This window comes from Enoplosus armatus, chromosome 11 (assembly GCF_043641665.1).
Source record: "Enoplosus armatus isolate fEnoArm2 chromosome 11, fEnoArm2.hap1, whole genome shotgun sequence".
Lineage (NCBI taxonomy): Eukaryota > Metazoa > Chordata > Actinopteri > Centrarchiformes > Enoplosidae > Enoplosus > Enoplosus armatus.
The window spans coordinates 13,777,523-13,796,963 of NC_092190.1; the positions used below are offsets into that span (position 1 = coordinate 13,777,523).

General features: G+C 40.3%; 1 protein-coding gene across 1 annotated transcript; it reads right to left on the reverse strand.

The window, feature by feature from the left end:
- Positions 1-9,574: 9,574 nt before the first annotated feature.
- Positions 9,575-14,391, reverse strand: tank (TRAF family member-associated NFKB activator). Its single transcript, XM_070915094.1, has 8 exons — positions 14,273-14,391; positions 13,156-13,297; positions 12,876-12,984; positions 12,618-12,688; positions 11,808-11,866; positions 11,580-11,698; positions 10,640-11,037; positions 9,575-9,993 (listed from the first exon to the last, which is right to left on the reverse strand). The coding sequence occupies exons 2-8, from the start codon at positions 13,252-13,254 to the stop codon at positions 9,823-9,825; spliced, it is 1,026 nt and encodes a 341-aa protein (XP_070771195.1). The 5' UTR covers positions 13,255-13,297; positions 14,273-14,391; the 3' UTR covers positions 9,575-9,822.
- Between the last annotated feature and the right edge of the window lie 5,050 nt (positions 14,392-19,441).

Sequence of the window (19,441 nt, forward strand, 5' to 3'; positions counted from 1 at the left end):
GGAGCAATATTGTCAAGAGCCCTACCAGTCCAAGGAACAAGACGCTGATAAAAGCTGGAATAAGACTTAGGGAAGCCCAAAAATAACACAGGCTTTGAGTAAAATGTCGCAAAATGGAGTGAACACACTTGAGAGTGGAAGCATGAGAGACATCTTCGATATGTTTAGCGCAGCTTCACAGCAGTGTAATATAGCTGCTTTAGGATTGTTAATATTTCAAAAGATGACTTCTAAATGGAGATGACGGTAAAGTGTTCGCACAACAACCAGACATGATACACAGCACTTAACCTTTGCTCTGATTTGGAACTATTCTACAAAAACCTGCACCTTCACAGCAGACTGTGCATTGTGTGCTCCTTAAATCAAGGCAAGACGAGCAGGAAAGCAAAATAGTCTTACATTCGACTATAAGAAGTAACCCTAAACCAATTTCTGTGTGCTCTATGGTGTGTTTTTTCCCCCCTCCTCCTCCACCTCCTCCTCCTCCCCATGGCTGAGTGAAATGGAATTGCCTCTCACATTCAAAGACAGCTCTAGGAAGGTGATAATAGAGCTACTCCCTGCTGTCTGCAGGCAGGAAATAGGAAAGTGGCATATGGGGCCAGGAACCAAATAGAGAGGAAATGTGACCAGGCAAGGGAAGGAACTAAAGGAAAGGTTAATGATCAGTTCTGAATTCTACAGGGAAGAGAACCATGTTCCAAGTTGAGAGGAAAAATAAATGTGACATGATTTTATGTCTCCACCACTCACATCTTGGCTGTCACAAACAAACACATGGAAACCAGCTTATTTTCTTGACAAACTTTGCCAGTGGTAAGGCTGATAAAGAAATAAGTGAATGTTTAATCCATATACAGCCGCACAAGTGCCACAGGACGCTGTATGTTTCAGAATGGCTTAGAGAGAAGAATGTATCACACAGTGCCACTATCTCACACTAATTAGAAAGATGAGGAAAAGCAGACAATACCGTATAATCTCCAGAGAGTCCAAAGAGTCCATCTTCACAGCCTCACTGGTTTGCTCCAACAGGTGTGAACTACTGGCCGGTGTCCTACTGTTGCCTTTATAGCAGCCCGACATACTCTCCGGCCTGCAGCATTTCCAAGAGCCTTAAGGAGCTGATCCACACTTTAAATGACCAGGACACTGAGCCGCTACGCTGGGACTAAATTGGACAGTGGACACCGTACACTGATTTGAGAAGAGAAAAAAAAGGAAAAGATAAATCATACAACGACTAAAAAACGTTTGCCGCGATGTGAGTGTGAATGAAAACATGAAAATTAGTGCTGTGAGTGCTATACAGTGGGTGTGTTATCATTAAGGGGCACTGTGGACTGCATTAGCAGGGAGTGAATTTGCTTTCAATTTTTCACCCTGTTACCACACCTTGGCTGAAAGTGAGTTTGTGCCCTTTTCACCACAAAGCTGGATTCCCAACCTTTAACTATCAGTTGTGTCTGCTGTAAAAGAAGGAATCAGTTTTGAGGCAATTTGCACTTGGTTTGAGCTGCGACCGAGCTTCTGATAACATTCATTGTAAATTGTCTTTTTAATTATCTGAGGGCGCAGATGACACCAAGGAAAGGAAAGATAGAGACTGACTGAAAGTGTGGACTTAAGAATCAACTGTCATTCATAATGTGGGATTTAATAGCATTCTATGAATACACAAGTATATTTGTTGAAACAGGTGCACACTCAATCACATGTAACGATTATACAGATATATATATATGTAGATGATCAGATATCAGCAGGTTAGATATAAATCTTAACACAGTCTAAACACTGGATTAAAATATCCTGCTGGTGCAGACTGTTGTATCAACAGCTGGACATTAGAGACAAAGCAACATCACACAGGCCAGCTTTTTCCAGGTCTGACAGCTAGATCATTTGAAGCTGACAAGATAACACTTAAATGCAAAGGTGACATGACAGTGTCTTCAGAGCCAGATGGATCGATAGTCAGCTTGGCTCGTCAGGATCTGAGCAGTGGTTCTGCAGCCATGTTTTTTTTTTGTTTTTTTTTTTACGCTGCCGTTTTGAAAATAAGCTATCTCTGTCTAGCACAATGTCTGGTACGTTATCAATGAGCAGATTTCCTTTCTTATGCTGCGACTGAAATATTGATACATTCAATTTAGCAAAACAGCCCAGGAGTCCAGAGGAGATTCAGACCCTTTTTACTTATTACCTTTTTACACTATGGTTTAGCTTCGGCTACAGTTTGAGCTCTAGAAATGTTCCGCGAGGTGCGATGAGAGATGCAACTGGTACAGCCGTAAAAAGATAGATACCCAGGTGACTTAAAAAAAAGCTCTATGCAAGAAGGTTTGATCAAATTCTAAACTAATTGGTGGCCATAATTAGGAGACTAAAATGATCAATGATCCGTCAACTCGTAGTCGCAGTCAAAAGGCGCTCGAAGAAGCCCGCTTTTCCAAAACGTCCCCCAGTGAGACGGCCAAGAAGTCCCGTAGATCAGTTAGAAAAACTCGGCAACTTGCCTTGGTGACCGTCCAGGCTGCACCGCCTGGCACTATCTCTATTTTTTTCCCCCTCTCCCTTCCACATCTATACACTTAAATAAAAAATCTAATTCTATCTTTCAAATATTCAACAGTCCCTTTTCCCTGGGAGAGGTAAGGAGTATTGTTGAATAATGCAGCCAGACAGGGATCTCCCTGAGCTGGTCTCTACAGGCATCACTGAGTAGGTCTGATCCCACTTGAGTAGCATCTATCACGGTGACATCATCATTCACACAGGGAGATATGATAAGACAGTAGTACACTACTCTACTACTTGAGCCAACTCTAAAGCAGGCAGTGGTGTTACTCATTTTAACCAATCTACTGGCCATCTGTTGATGCTAAAATCATGGTCTGACTGCCATTTCTAAATCAAACACCATCAGTATGCCTTTATTGCTTTCTGCTGAACGCTAACATGTTTTCGAGAAGAAAAAAAAAATTGGTAGCTTGCGAGACATTCGCATATTCTCTTTTACCTTGTGTGATTCTGGTGGGTGTGTAAACGTAAAAACCACAGGGACAAGCAGCTAAGGAAGAAGAAAACAACATCTACATGCAGCAGCAGCAGGTCTCTGCCTTGCAGATTAGGGCACTGGGAGCACTTTGCAGGTTGTTGTCACAGGTATGACGAGGGAGAGTTGTGCTTGCTATCCCCAGGTTACACAAGGTGTGAACAAAATATGCAGCCAATTTGTTTTGTGCAGAATTAGAACGGGGGGGCATTACAGGAATATGTTTTGGTTTATCTATATCTATCTGGGTTTGCTGTTTTTCATCAGCTTTAACTATATTTGCTCTGATTAAAACAAATGTGCTTGGAGGTATATCCAGACACGTATGTTCTGGTTCAAATGGTTATTTTAACTGAGCCGCGAGTGACATCAAATCAACAACTAAACGGCAGACACAGCATCAAGAAGAAACCCGTCCAATCCAACGAGCTCAATCAAATCACAAGGACAAAGAGAGAGTGTGAGCATTGGCACAGGAATTACTGATCTTGGGGGAATTGGCAAGACCAACAGCAAGCAAGTGTATTACATATGGCGTGCCATTTTCACAGCTTCCACAAAGAGAACACAAAAAGTGTTATATCTCACTATCTAAGACTAATAAACAACAACCCAGATATGCTGAATCTGTCTAATCCTGTAACAAAAGACTTGGGGTAAATGGAGGGAGACTTTTCACTGCTTATCTGTAGCTTAAGAGCACAGAGAGATTGCTGAGCCGTGTAGTCTGAGCCGAGCAAAGACGGTAAATGAAGCCGTCCTCCCACTAATTCTATGAGGTGTCAGTCAGGAAACTGGCCTGCCAGGATGACTTTCAGCTCTAATCAAGCCAGATGGTTTCTTAACACTGAATAAATGAATTGATTTGTATGTAGCATCTCTCTACAAGGTTCATATTCTTCTACGCATGACACAAAGGTGGTCAGCATGAGAATAAGAGAGCCGCTAACCTCTCCTCAGTCCTTCCAACATAAATATGACTAACATCTTAGCAGCGTTTGTATCTGTTATGTTGACAAAGCACTAGGACGAGGCCTTTGTCGTCACAATTGTACACAGCTCACACCTCAAGTGTTATCCTCTGCGTCCTAACCCACTACACTTTATTACTATCATTAGATGGATCACTGCACTTTCCCTCTAGTGTGAACTGCTATCAATTATGCAGCCATATTTCAATTATTGTATATTGTTAAAGTACCTGCTAATGAATTGTGAAACTACTGTGGTACGGTGTGATTGTACTGAGCAATAACCAGCTACTGTACACTTTTCAATTAGATCTATGTGGTGTTTTTTCAGTCATTAAGCACATTTGGTGTAAGGATGTCCACCTTACACTTAGCCAAAGGTGTTTCTGCAGTAGCTGTTAGCCAGCAGCTTCTCAGCCCCAATGCAAAGCCACTGCTGCATGTAAGAGGACTCCGAGGACAACACCAGAGTACCCACTGTGATTTTCACTGGGGATTTTGATATTCACACCTGCACTAGGTGTTGTTTGGGAGTCTGATAAGCATGTGTGAAACCAGAGGGGCGACTCGAATGGGGACCTTATTTGAGGGGACAGATCTTTTCAGAGATATCCATCGACGACGGCACTGTTGTTTTGTATTTCTAATGCGTAACAATAAGAGAAGGGACAAAGCTAATCAAGCACGGTGTATCTTAGATACCAGCCATGTGTCTAATTGAAGCTGCACATGGCCATATGGGCATGTGGGAAAAATAGAATGTCCAACAACTACATAAGGATTCAAGCAGCACGTGGAAAAATAAAATATTTCCAACATCACTGCCAGTCTGGTAGGCAGTGACCACGCAAGCTCGTGGAGTGAGGATTTATCTCAAAGCAAATTGCAACAATTCATACAAATATTCTACTATTCTACTACGAAATTTGTGAGGCAAAATCATTTTCCACATATGAAGAAATCACAGACCTTATCATTACAGGATCAGAGGCTGAAAAACAAAGTGCATGAGGGTTGCTCCTCCTCTCCCTACATTTGTGATGTTCAGAGGCAGCCTGTTATTGGAGGTGTTAATTGGCAAATTCAGTACAAGTCAAGAGCATGTTCCCTGTCGTCCTCGCCCAGCAAGGCTAGGTCATTAAACCGAGAATGGATTCTTTCATGCTGCCTTAACCCTTGAATTGCGAGTTACCATTCCACAAACATCCCCATGGTCCATCCCACCCCCATGTGTCAAGGAGAAAAAACAACCTACGCTGATGTAACGGCGACAATAAAATAACAGGAGGATGACATCTTGAGAGCCAGGCTTTCAGTCGTACAATTATTTCAAACTGGCAGCCAAATGTCTTCAAAAAAGTTCAGAAGTTTACAAATGCCCAACACTCCAACCCTCCACAAGTAAACAATAAAAAATAAAAAAAGTAGTGTCTGCTGCGGTGGCTGAACAATGTGATTTTCAGAACAATGGCATCATCAGACTCCACTGATCGGTGCTTTTTTTTTTTTTTTGTTTTGGGTGTTCTGTGTATTGAACGAGCCCATGAAATGTGAGCCTCCTTTGGGGTTCTGGGTGCGATCTCACCACTGCCTCTGTCATCACTTGCTGTGACTGCCAAATCTCTGCTCCAGAAATCAGGGCTCTCAGACCAGCACCGCGACAAACACAATGGAAGCGGGGCTGTTCTGAGACTTTGCACAGGCAGCGATGGCTTCAACACGTTTAATCGAACACAAAGTCAGCTCCACCACTTCTGCACGGGAGAGCACGAGGAGAACCAACGCATGGCAAGACAACTGTGAGGTGATACTCTCAGCTCGCAACGCCATGAGAGTTGGCAGTCTCTCATGCCAACGGTGACCAGTGCACAGACAGCTGAATATGCTTCTCTCCTAAGTTGTTAATTATCGAAATGACATTGATGTGAAGAGGGCATTCTAGACAGGTGACCTTAATCCACTTGCTATCTCTCTGTTTTGTTTCCATTTGATTAAACCCTTTAACAATCTCTTTTTTTTTCCCCCAGCTTGTGTTGTATCTTCTTGGCAATGGCACGATCTGATAAACATTGTTTAAATATTTAGAAGAGTAATTGTTGAAAATAATGACTTGGTGGAGTGGTGCCTCATCTGTCTATTGTCTACTGCAATTATGATCCAATTACTGGCCAATAAAGAGGAAAAAAAGAGATATGTTTGTTTAAAAGTTGAGGTATTTAACATTGTTGTTGAAATAATATATTTTAAGCAATGAGTTCTTGATATCAATTAATGTCAGAAACAAGACAGAGATAAACATATTTGATGTCTGTAGGAAAAGAAAAACTACTGTTGAGAATCAAAAACTAATGTACATTTATTATACACAATATAAAAACTGTCAATAGGTGTAAAACAGGAGGAAAGAAAAAGTACTGTGAAAAGCCATTCTTTTAACAAAAATAATAATAACTAAAAAGGACAAGTACGTCATTTCTTTAACACATTAGATTCAAGTAAATTTGCACTTACAACTTAGAAATTTAATTTAATTTTTATTTTCATTTTCAGTGTTTTGCGAACCCCAAAACAGCTGTGTCTACACCCATTGTGGATGTAAACAAACCATCAGTAAACAAAGGTAAGTGGAAGTCAAGTTTGATTCTTTTTTTTTTGGGGGGGGGGGGGGGTCTTTTGTGGCAGCTGGGTTATGGGCTGCACATTTAATGTAATAGTGCTTTCAACTTTACCATTAAACTACAAGACTGTGGTTATGAATGAGTGTAGATTTTAAATGCTCTCAGAAATACACAGCTGCATTTTCCATCTTTAAACACTATTGTAGCGGCCCTGCTTAAAGCCACATATGACAGTATTTAATTCAGTCTGAACACATCTGAGGAGATGTGCTGCTCACATACAAACTAGCTGTGTTATCATATTGATATGATATGACTGATTTTTTTCAATCAATGAGTTCTGCAGGAACTAATTCAAAACCTGTGGCAAAGAATAATCTTTTTTTGAAGCATAGTGTTTTTTTCTGTTCATATAGCATGTTCATGTTCCTTTTATTCTTCTTCTACTGCTTCCGTTTTTTTCTGTCATTGTCCATTTTCTTTATTTTAACTTTAATTTGTAGACAGTGGGTGCATTTATTAAGTGTCATGGTCATTTGGGTGTATGATTTAAATTACTCTGTCACTGTCTAAAATCTCAAAACTTATTCTACTGATCTTTTAATGACATTGCCACACGTATATATTCTGTGTTACACCATAGTGGCCTATTATTCCACTCAGTCCACTAAAAAACACTCCAGTACAATCAGCTCATCTTGTAAGTACAAGCTGATAACAGGCCACACAGACCAGCCTCTGCATATAGGATAACCTACAAGCTCAAATAAGCGGTGGAAGAGAGCCAGCAGCTATACTGTGCGTCACTATCCTCCCTCTCAACTCGGCTCGAAAATGACTGTGGTCCCCTGAAGCCGGTGACTTCCCTCTCTCCCCGAACTCTCTGCAGCACCGACTGGTGGTGCAGAAGCACTGCTGATTAGCATGCAGTAATGATGGTGAGCTGGGCTCCATTGTTCTAACACCTCCCCTCTCCTCCGCACCAATCTGTCACCATTCAGTGGGCTAGAGCTGCCTCAAATGCTTCTCTCCACAAATGAGATGGATAATTAGTTGCCCCTCACGAATGCTGCACTCTTCTCACCCCTGATTGCTTTCACCTTTTTGCTCCTGGCAATTTTGACACCTTGTAATCAGCCTGCTACTTCTCCATCTCAATCCATTTCCTTTTCCTTTTTTTTGTCCTCTTTCATTTTTTTGTAGCTCTTAAATCTATTTCAAATCTGCTGCCTCTGGTAGCAAATGTCCCAAGGAGAAAAATGGCCCTCATATTCTACGGATGGAAATTATGGCAATAACAATGCCTTAGAGCTAAAGTGGAGTTTTCTCAAAAAGTTCACAAATGTATACACCAGCGAGTAAATATACAGTGTACAGAAATACACACACACACACACACACACAAAACCTAGCTGTCAGTATGAGTTTCCTCTTCCAAATAACAATGAATGACAACATAATTATGAGCAAGCAGCTGTTCATGATCCCGGAGAGAAAAGCATGCAGGCTGCACAATGTCCGACTCTTCACAGATTAACCAGAGAGGATCATTAGGGATATGTATTTGCCAAAAAAAAAAAATCTGAATAAATTCTCCCCTCAGTGTACATGATGTGATGTGAAATGTAAAATGATGTGATTTATGTCACTCCAAAATGAACATGCATTATATTTAGCACATTACATTAGATCAATATGTAATATTCACCTTTGTTAATACACCAAATGACATGTATGATGACCACGTAGACGATGTGTTTTAATAGTGCTCTTCTATCTTAGTCTAATGACTTACTAGTTGGGAATAGTTGATGGCATTACTACATCACAGTTTTTACACAGTTTTTATTTATGAAACACAGTGAAATGCTCAACGCCAAGTATCAGTTAAGGTTGAAATAACAAATCAATCAGTCTATTAAGCAGTATTTGATTATGAGAAGTGAGTTACAAGGCCCAACACTTATAAAGAGGGAAAAAATGGCTGTTTGCAGTCTTCACACCAGCTCATCTACCCAGCACAAGTGTTACCAGCCCATAGCTGAAGAGCTGCGAGGTCCTCTCTGCACATCGAACGTGTTCCAACACACACAGTGTCCTCAAACATCATCTCACTGAATGGTGAAACTCACTGCAATTGTTTGCAAAGGTGTGAATAAATACTGTGGAAGTCAAACGCTGATGCCGCTGTTCAGGTTTAGTCAAATGTTAGGTACTGCACATACTGTAAAATATGTGCTTTCACACAGTCACTGAAACATCATCTGTTCTATTTCCAAATGTCCTGTATTTCACTGTTCAGTCTCTTTAACATTGTGTGAAACTGTCATATTTTCCCATAATTATTCATTTGTAGCCTTTGAAACTAGAAAGTCTCATTTTATCACTTTGTATAAAAACGTCATATCATGTTAATTTACCTATTAAGTAAATATTAATAGAATAAACATAGTACAATATTGTCAACGGTAAAAACCATTACTATATAAATAGCAAGGTAATTGGGCATCTAATTGAACAATGGGCTTGTGCCTAATGTTATGTGTTGCCATCTGTGTGGAGAATTTTAATGAACACATGGCATGCTAACTTTTAAAATTTCAAATCTCAAAGTTGTAAATAACATAATAAGGAGGCAAAGGTGTCTTATTTCAGCAGAAATTACTGCAAATGTATGTTCACAAAGTAAATCTTCATCAATTGCCTAAGAAACGGTTGCATGTTATTAATGCAAATGGTGTTTTAAAATAAAACTGTATAAACGTGTTAAAGAAGGAAAGTTAATAAATACACATCTCGTCCACCTTATGTCTTCATGTAAGGATAGAGTATCTCAACCTGTTTTACATTTGCATGTTGGAAACGATTCAAATGATAAAAAAAAAAATGTTGCAAGAGTAAATGTCGACTTTATTTTGCTCATATATACCATATTATGCATCATCGTCACTTAGTACTAGAGTAAAATCTCAGCGTGATATTAGAAAAATATAATGGGCAAGAGAATGTACCATTCAATTCTTCAATATTAAATAAATGGATTCAAGTCTTATTGCAGTGTCATTTCAAATCCAGTACAGCGCATATACTTCATGGCAGGAAGGACTAGACCATGAATACAGTAAGTCTTGGAGTAGTTGTGGCCTCGGCCCATCAGTCTCTGCTTCCACTGTCAATTGTCGGCTTCATTCTTAGGCGAGAAATGCAAGTAGAGGTGGCTGTTCATTTGGTCCTGAGGAACCACAGCGTGGCAGAAAGCACATTTATCAGGACTGCTGCTCTGAGGCGTCGCCAGCTCTGTCCCCGCGTCAACTGCATCACACAGCTCAGGGCTCCAGAGAGGCTGCAGAGCAGGATGAATCAAAGAAAATAATATATTATTCATGCTCTAAACAATCCTTACACTCACTCGATTAAAGCATGCTGGACCGCTTGGCCTTCAAGTTGAAGTAGCTTGTTGCTTTAAGGAACATGTCCTCTGGCAACCCAACAGTCTGCACAAATACTCAGCAGCAGTAAAGGCAAAAGTGTTTAATTATCTTACTATTCATGTGTTCATCCAAACTATCAAAACAGCCTTGCCTATTATAAATGCCTGTGTTGATGTAATCCAGGGAAAGAATCATATTATGAAAAACTGGACCAACTTTTAGATCTTACTGCGTGTCATTCACAATTTTTTATTCCACATATATACACATCAGCAAATAAAATCCCACTTAACCATCATACTCATTTCATCAGATTCAGACACTGTAATGTGCTTCCATCTGGCTCACACTTTCCAGCAAAGATGCCAAATATAACCAGAGCATCCATGCTTAAAGTAAAAAAAGACTCAGCACACATTACACAGTAATACGTTTCAAATTAAGCCAAGGGGATTTTTTTTTTGGACTTCACACCGTTTCACTCCTCCATTAGCAAAGACCAATCAGAAACTGATAATTTGCTACTAGTTTTCTCAGACCTTCTCCTGTGATTCTCACCTGCTGGGGTCCCCGCACGCTCTCCTGGGAGAGTGAGGGTGATGTAGAGTGGGAGGGGGATGTAGGGTAAACAAAAGGCATGGGCAGTTGCACGGGCTCCTCCTCTACCAGTGTGGAGGGGACACTACTTAGAGGCTGCTTCATGGGCATGGTCAGACCAATGTGTCTCTCCGGAGCACTGTTCAGGAAGTCATATTCACTGTCCGCAGGGGGCGGGAATTTGACACTGAGTTTGGTGAGAGAGTCTACTAAGTCCCTGTCCTCGGGGCTGGCGCCACGGGATGCCAGCGACGTGGGTAGGAGTGGGATATCCACTGCTGACCTGAGCGCTGAGGAAAAGGGTGCCTCTGCCTCTGCTGTACCGTCTGTGCACTGGATGGGCATGGAGAACCGCTGATCTGTCAGACGGCAGAAAAACACGAGATTTTTACACAGTTTTTCTGTCTCAGTCAACATGTTGACGTCTTCCAGCGCTGGCTTTAAGGACATTTGAGCTTTGCAACGATTCGAGAAGTTGCAAACATTAAAATATAATCCAGGCCATTTCGACACGCATTTATCACAGAAAATATTTTTATCACACCTTTGTATAAATTATTATATGAATAATTATGTTATATTATTAATTATACAGCTGGTGTCCAGAGCCAGCATCATACATTTGTCACTGGAATTATTCAAATGTGTTTATTCGCGCTATTTTCAGAGGTGGCCAGCCATGGTTCAAAAGGGCAATGAAGCATTCAAGTACAGTGCTAGTTAAGGTGTCGCCTTCTAATTATCTTAAAGAACAAAGCAAAAGCTAGTAAACTCATAAGTTGTTATGACATATACAAACCTATTTCAATTCAACACATTTTCTTTAAAGTAATTCAATTAAGGAAACAAGACAGGAAAACAAAAAAAACGGCAGGTAATATTTGGTAAATATTAACATTACCGTTTGACGCATCATTTCCTCCATGGAATCTTTTTAGGTGATCTTTTTGTTGTCTGGTTAGAGACCGAATCTGCCGGAATTTCCCTTGAATTGCTTCAAATTCATCCAGCATGTCCTGACTGACAAACAAATAAATGAAGAGTGAGGGGGAAAAAAAAAAACTTTCTTTAACTGTAATGTCAAAAATGTCAACAGAAAAAAACAGAAAAAAATAAAAGAGACACATACTAGTCAACGCTGCTGTTGACTGGAATTTTAGGAGCAACAGCAACAATGCCTTTATTCTCCTGGAAAACAAGACACATTTCATTTATAGTGGTCATTAGCAACACTTATCCAAGGGCATATTGTTAATACATCTGCAATTTTGTTTTCACATCACAAAATGTATCTTTACTCGTGAAAAATGTTTCCAGGCCCGGTTAAATAACAAGCAAAGCTCAAGCTGCTGAACTGTGCAGCGATATTATCCTCTAGCACCATCTGGTGAAGTGAAAGTGGATACACCTTGTGTGGAGTAAAATATTACAACAGCAATGTAACATCTTAAGTCTCCGCTACTGCTTGAATCTTTGGGAAACAAATGAGTGGAAGCATAAAACAATGAAAACAAGACATTCACTTCCGATCAGAGCAACTGAGTGAACAAGGACAGAATTCCTCTTAACTATCATGTGATTATCTGCACACTGCTTTAGAGCTGTGTGAACAAGGGTTAGAAACACGGAAAAAATGCTCTATTTGCAGGCTGACTTGTGCTGTACAGCCAGAGAGGCACTGTGGTGAATGAAGAAGTTATTTAAATTAAGCTGCTGTTGTCCCTTTAACGTGCAACAGCATCAAGCAGAAGTGCTATCAGCTTGTGTGTTTGTAAGCGAGAGGAAGCTGTGTGTGTGTGTGTGTGTGTGTGTGTGTGTGTGCAACTTCACACACACACACACACATAGAATAAAGAAAAACCAGTTTGGGGGGCCATCATATTGGAGTTTTCCCATAGTGTAGACACAGAAAGAGCACACTGTAGCACAGCGAACATACCGGGTACTGTGTTTTCCTATAAGCGCCGGCCCCATCGAGGAGATGGTTGCAAGGCTCACATTTCATCTCTCCTTTGAATCCAAAACAAGGAAAATTAAGTTAGGTTTGTATGGGAGGCAATGCTAGATGAACACAGATCCATCACAATTTACACTTACAATTTGCTGACAATTTCAATGCCCAGAAAGCAATGCAGTGCAAGAGTACATTATGTTGTCGGCACATAAGCAGAGGGATCATCTGGTGAGTCTCACTAACCTGGTGGTTGCCTCGTTGCTGATAACTTAGCTTCAAGTTTTGAAATCAACAGCTGCTGGTCCTCTATCTGCTTCTGAAGTTTTTGAGTGTATCGCTCATAATATTCAGTCTGTAAAAAATGAGGTTTCTGTTATTTTATAATTACATTTTCAGTAAGTTAGTTACAAAATCTTTCTTGTGAAACCCGGCAATGCAAGCTACTCTGTGGCTTATCATTTGTGCTGCATGTTTGGCCCATTTCACACACAGTTTGAAAAAGTTGTTCTCCTCACGTCGTTACCATTTGCTGCAGCTCCTTTTTAGCATTGTCCTTTTCGATGGAGACCTGGCGATAAGCTTCAAAGGCTTTGTTGAGCTGGTCTCCAATGTTCCTTTCCATGCCGTGTGCTCCACAATCATCACTGACACAGCAGACATGAGCCCTGTGAGTGAAATCACAAAACGTCTTAAAACATACAAAAAAACTATTCTTACCAAAAGAAACACAATACCTAACACAGCACTTTTATTTGAATAGTGGAAAATGAAGTTAGAGGCCCTTTTGGCTTGTTTTATAAGGTTTCTACACGGCCAACTTGTCTTCACACACTTTTAAAGTTAGAGAAAGAGGTCAAAACTCCTTAAGTAATTTGGTTGATTTAAGTAAACTACTGATGCAATGACAAAACTGAGTAAAATCTGTACTAATCTGTACTAATCTGTACTTATTATCAAAGAATATTGGCAGTTCCGGAGGAATATCAGCTTACGCACAGAAGCAAAATTATATTCACATTTCAACAATCGATGCCTTGTTCTAGTTCTGTGAGAAATGATGTGCTGTAGATGTTGACGAGCAGCTGAGCTACTCAAAAGTAAAAGTGCACTTGCAATTTCTTGCACAACTACTATCAGACCACTGAGCAATCCTTACATTTTTGCCATTTCTCGTCCACTGACATTCAAACAACTTTTGAGCAATTGTTGGGACAATTGCAACCCCACACGTAACTGTTGTGATAGTTAACACGGACGCGTTGAGACGATGCAAAGCAAGAAAGAGGCTGGTGTCAGTTTCACCCGGAGCTGCTCATCAATTACTGATCCATCTTCATTATGAATGTCATAGTAACGCGGTACCTGTCAGTGACGCAAACCAACGGCTCTTGTGTGAAGCCACAGTTAAGCCCACAGGCTGAGTTAGAAAAGGACATTAACACTAACGTCGGAGCCGACCGAGACACAGCAGTGGAGCGCTTTAAAGTGCCATTCAAAACCTAATCCGCACAGTTCCGTATTCTTTAAACTGTAACTGACCGGTCAGCCATAGCTCATTCAACCGGCGGTGGATAAAGCGACCGAGCAACAACTCCCCAGATCAGTTCCCCCTCGCTGCCAGTGAATGAGAGTCCTCTTACCTTCATTCGAGTTACTGCTAAAGTCGAATTTATTGTTTTGACACCACCTCAGCGTCGTCGCCTAATCTTCAGATGCAAAGTTACGAAGCGCTGGAGAGGATATGGCAATGTATGTTTTACATAGCCTAGTCGAGTTGGGAACTTCCCTCGGGGAATCCCCCTGCTCTGTAGACTTCCGCCTTTGCTCGAGCCCGGCCAATCAGCGCGCAGCTCAGGGGAGAGCTGGGTGTTTAGCTGGTGAGGGTTCTTCCAGCCTACGCGTCTGCAAACCGACTGTCGTGCATGAAAACTGTCCCCAAACTAGAGCTGCGCTGTGCTCATTTTACTCTCCAACATGTTTTTCTTACATTATTGAACGTTCAAGAAGTTCTGTTGAAAGAACTGATCCTGCCTGAGCATGGCCGGATTTACCTCATAGGGACCCCACAGGCAAAAAAAATGTGCTGCTGGGCCCAAGTGTGGTAATTTTATTAAACACCACTTTACCATCTGTACCATCTGTGCAATTAATTAAATTACTAAAAACTATTGACATACAGTGAGTTTGGGAGCTAGGTTAGGGTTATTCTAGCGTAGCCTGTTTGTATAGCACCTTTCAAGAACAAGGCAATTCAAAGTGCTTTACGTAAGACATAAAAGACATGAAGACAAGATATAACATGTATCTTTTTTATATTATATACTGTCTTAGCCCCTAAACTTTGGAATAGTTTATTTCTCAATTTTAGATCATTAAACTGAAATTTTAACTAAAAACAACTTCTTAACACATATTTCCTAATTTTTCACTTTTGTTGATGTTATTTCTGGATCTGTATGACTGCTGAGTCATACCTGAGGCCTTTTTCACAGAAAACATTTTGACATGACATTTTGCTAAATTTCATTTAGCTGCTTTGTTCTAAGGTCCTGGTGTTGTGCATGCTGGCTCTCTGTCACACTGTCATGGCTTACTGGGACACTTGAATAGAGCAGCGCCATTGTTAATGTTATTAGTAACACCTGTGATTTTAATACTATGACAAATCAAAATGTCTGCTGTGAAATAGGTCTATTCAAAATCGAATTCTGTGCATTGTTCATTTAACCACAGCCAACCGTGATGTCAGTGTGTACTGAATACATGTTGAGTACACTTTTACATCACCTCAGCAATGACAACTATCACCACTGGAGGTCAGCAAACACAAGTTAGCGTTTTAATTACTAAGCAAATATAAGAATTAGACTAATCATGAAGAGGGACACCTCACCCTGATGCATATGCAGAAGGAATAAGAATCCCACAGACTGTTGATAAAGACTCTATGGTTTTGCCATACAGTGAAAGCACAACCGTCCAGGTAAGACATTCCCATCTGTTCCACATTACTCCTTGAAAACCACCACTATGAAGAGAAAACCCACAATTCCTAGCCTTGGTGGGTTACTTCCGGAGAAGTTAAGTTGGCTTCCACCACATAAAATCGAGACAAAGAGGCAGTGAACTGACACCAGGTTAGCTAGTAAAGCATGAGTTAAGTACAAACAAAACCTCAGCCAACACGTAAGCTCCTACGATACATTTCTGCAAATGTGAGAACAAATATCACAAATATTTAATGAAAAATAATCTGTGAAATATATTCTGGACAAAACAATTCACGTTTACATTCAGTGAGAGTACCTTGACTGTTCATCAAGAAACATTAGCAGTGTATAAAGGTGTGCTTTGCTGAGCTATGGTGCCCCCTGGTGATATTTATGGTTAAAAAAGTAATTTGGTAGCCACAATTTATACCACATGGGATCAGGCTATTATGTTGAGGCCAAGACTCAGTAACATGTGATGTTAAGGCTTCATATGCTCCCTCCAACGCACTTCTAAAAACCCGTTCAGAGCCAAACTTATGAAATCCCTGATGAGAAAGAAATGCTGAATGATGATGATAGAATATTCAGTTGTTAGGAGAAAATGGGCCACACATTGGACAGTTAGTTCATTTTACTGTACATGGTTGTGCTTCTTTTGCAGCTTTTCTTTTTCTAAATTTGGCATTGATGTAGACTGTTAACCTTATGTTTATGCTTGAGCAATAAACATAAACATTCATACATGAATACTGCCGTAACTTAATGTACTCAACTGTTTCAGGCACTGTATTTCACTGTATTTTCATTCAGTTTTTTTTAATACATTCATGCAAAATGTGCTAAAATAGTAAGTAAATAAAATAATAATAGTGATTTTCCTGCATGCATCCTTTTTTTTCAGCATCAGCCTGCAGTAAGTGAGTAATGATGCAATATTCTGTTCTAGTGACATTAGGGTTAATGTCCTTCCTGTTGCTACACAACTAATGCTTTTTCTCTTCACCAGACCTCTATTGTTATATGTAGAGGTATGGCTGCACATGGTTTAGGTTTATATTTCTGATGTGTGTATCACCTCTGACCTTACCTAGATGCACTCATGTCCCAGAATGCTTTATGTGCCGCAGTGAGAACTCTTTCCCCTGCAAAGAGCAACCCAAGAAATACTATCGGTACAAAAAGAATGACCAGTAGATGGCAGCTAAGAGTGACTTATTGAGATGCAGGTATGTCTTAACGTCTTTAACCTTTAGTTATTGAAGATTCTCAGAGCATAGAGGCAGAGTATTGTATACAACCCACTGAAGCTACGAAACCAAGTGAAACTGGTCATTTATGTTGTAAATCTCATTTGATAATTTCAAGTGTCAGCGTGGTGGCAGTGTAAAAATCAAAAATCAGATCCCCCTTGTGCTGATAGCCACAATTTCCATCTAATATTTTCCAAATGTATATGAATATGTTGCCAGTTGGTATTAAAGGTGCAGTAAATAAGCTTTATAACAAATTAGCATAATATGTTGGTACTGATAACTCTACATTACTTGCCTTTTTTCTTAATAACAAAATTAGAAGTTGATCTAATGAAGAAAAATGTCTTCATACAATAAAGATTACAATAAACAATGATAATAATTTATCATTAGTGAAATTTCCAAATATGGCTCTACTTGTTTCAGATTTTCCTCATGATGCATTTGAAATATGTTGATCAGTTGGCCGACAGTACACTTTTTGTACCTTCCTCATGGATGCATAACAGCGTCTCCTGGGATATTTTGCATATTTCATTACCTAACTTTACCACATGGCTGTGTCTGTTATCTCACCATGGTAACAGCCAAAGATTTTGGAATTTCTGATTGACAAATTTATTTTCTCTCTACGAAAGAAACTGAAACTATAGGTCTCATGTTTGTGTGAGACACCACAATGTTCAGCAGTTTATAGTCTGAAATCAACTAATATTAATAGCTTGGATGTACTCTAATAACTAACATGCATACCTTTTTTAATCGCTGTACACAGGGAGGTATGTGTTTGGTAAAATGAGCCATTCAGAACTGACTACAAATGGCGGAGCAGCATCAGCAGATGAGCATTTCTTGTCTCCATCATCAGTTTGAGTGTGAATTAGTGCAGAACAGTGGGACTCCAGCGGCCTGGCTCCTCCAGGGATCGTTTTCCGGGGTCCTGCCACAGAGGTTGTTGTCTCTGACCCTCACTGACATTCCAGCCTCAACCTCTGCTCCTGCTAAGAATGACTTACACTCCCAGAGTGCTACGGACAACCTCAATTCATATGAAAAACTTTGGGAATTCCTAGAACAGCAGGCCATCATGGTTGCTTTGAACTCTGGGTTTACAGCAATCTGACATAACTCTTGTCTTGTGGTTCTGGTAAAGAAAAAAGTCATTTAGAGTGTGGTATACTGATAAGCAATGATTTGATAATTGAAAATGGGGTGAGGCATATGAGTCATTTCATTGACCATAACTATTCATACCATTTTCTCTTTCTGTTCGGTCCTCAATCCTCCCTTTGTTCATCTTTCCTGAGGAGGAAATTCTATTACCCAGCCGGCTGCTCAGGATATTGATATGTTACAAAAAAAACATCAGAATATTAGATGGAAGGAAAAAAAAAATTCTGCAATGCATCCTTTATCAACTTCACCTGCTGTGCCTGGGTGAGAGTGAACCACACTAAAGATGAGAAAAGTGCGAACATGATGAGACAGATTTATGAATCCCTTTCATGTGGCGATCTGCTCTGTTTGATCGCTCTCTCTCTCCTTCTTTCTTTCCTCCAAAGTAAGAACTGAATGCACTTACTTCACTCTCCCTCGTGTGACTCATGAATCATAATGGCCTCCACAAAGCTCCACCATGCATTACTATCAGCTAACACTCACACAGGCTGAAAGGCAATGTGTGCTCACAGTGAAGCACTTCCGTCAACAATATGTGTATCTACATTGTGAGACCACAGTATGAGCACTTCAATAACCCATACACACCGAAATGTTGAAGAGAAGAAGAAGAAGAAGAAGAAGAAGAAGAAGAAGAAGAAGAAGAAGAGGAGGGATACACTGATTGCTTCGGGTTCATTATAAACTATTGTGGCCTTCAGACCTGTAATCAGTCTTTGTCACATGTAGCCAATTAAGACAGATATATACGCTAAATGTGCACAATAAAGTGAGCAGAGAAATGTTTTGCTGTTGAGAAATGAGTCTCTCAAAGTGATTTTTGTCTAATGCCTTGACCTCACCACTTACAAGAGGACATCAGTGGTGCAGAGAGGCCTCATACATTTTCAGCGGAAATGATCTCTGGGGAAATGCGGTGTGCTTTTCCAGCATCATCAAGCTCACCCTGAAGAAGACATATGAAAGGGTCAGATGTGGGTTTTTTTGTCCATGATAGGACATTGGTGTATGTATGTATATGGTGTATGTGGTTTATTGAATGATCCTCTATATCTACGATTAGTAGAATGAGTGGATTATTCTTATGCTGAATACCACAATGTGATCATCTAATGTTGTATTCCCCAATCAGGCAATCCAATTGTCCTTGTCAGTGGTGAAAAGAATACTAAGCTTGCTGTTATCGGGGGGCCCTGTTCTAGATGCACATCACACTGGAGCCTGGTTGGAGCTCAGCAGTAAATCTTCAGCCAATGAAGGGTCCATCCATGTTTCCTCTGTGTCTAGCAAAATAAACAATCTGCTGTAGGTCTGCAGAAACGCGAGATCAGACAGAGGGCAGAGCTGAGGACTCAGGCATGGGGGGGGGGGGTTAGGGGAATGC

Bases quoted from the DNA above. Each gene is read 5' to 3' on its own strand.
- tank (XM_070915094.1), bottom strand. From the start codon at position 13,254: ATGGAAAGGAACATTGGAGACCAGCTCAACAAAGCCTTTGAAGCTTAT. The intron at 12,689-12,875 runs GTTAGTGAGACT...TTGGATTCAAAG, and splicing joins AGCAACGAGGCAACCACCAG to GAGAGATGAAATGTGAGCCT. The intron at 11,867-12,617 runs GTATGTTCGCTG...CTTGTTTTCCAG, and splicing joins ATAGGAAAACACAGTACCCG to GAGAATAAAGGCATTGTTGC.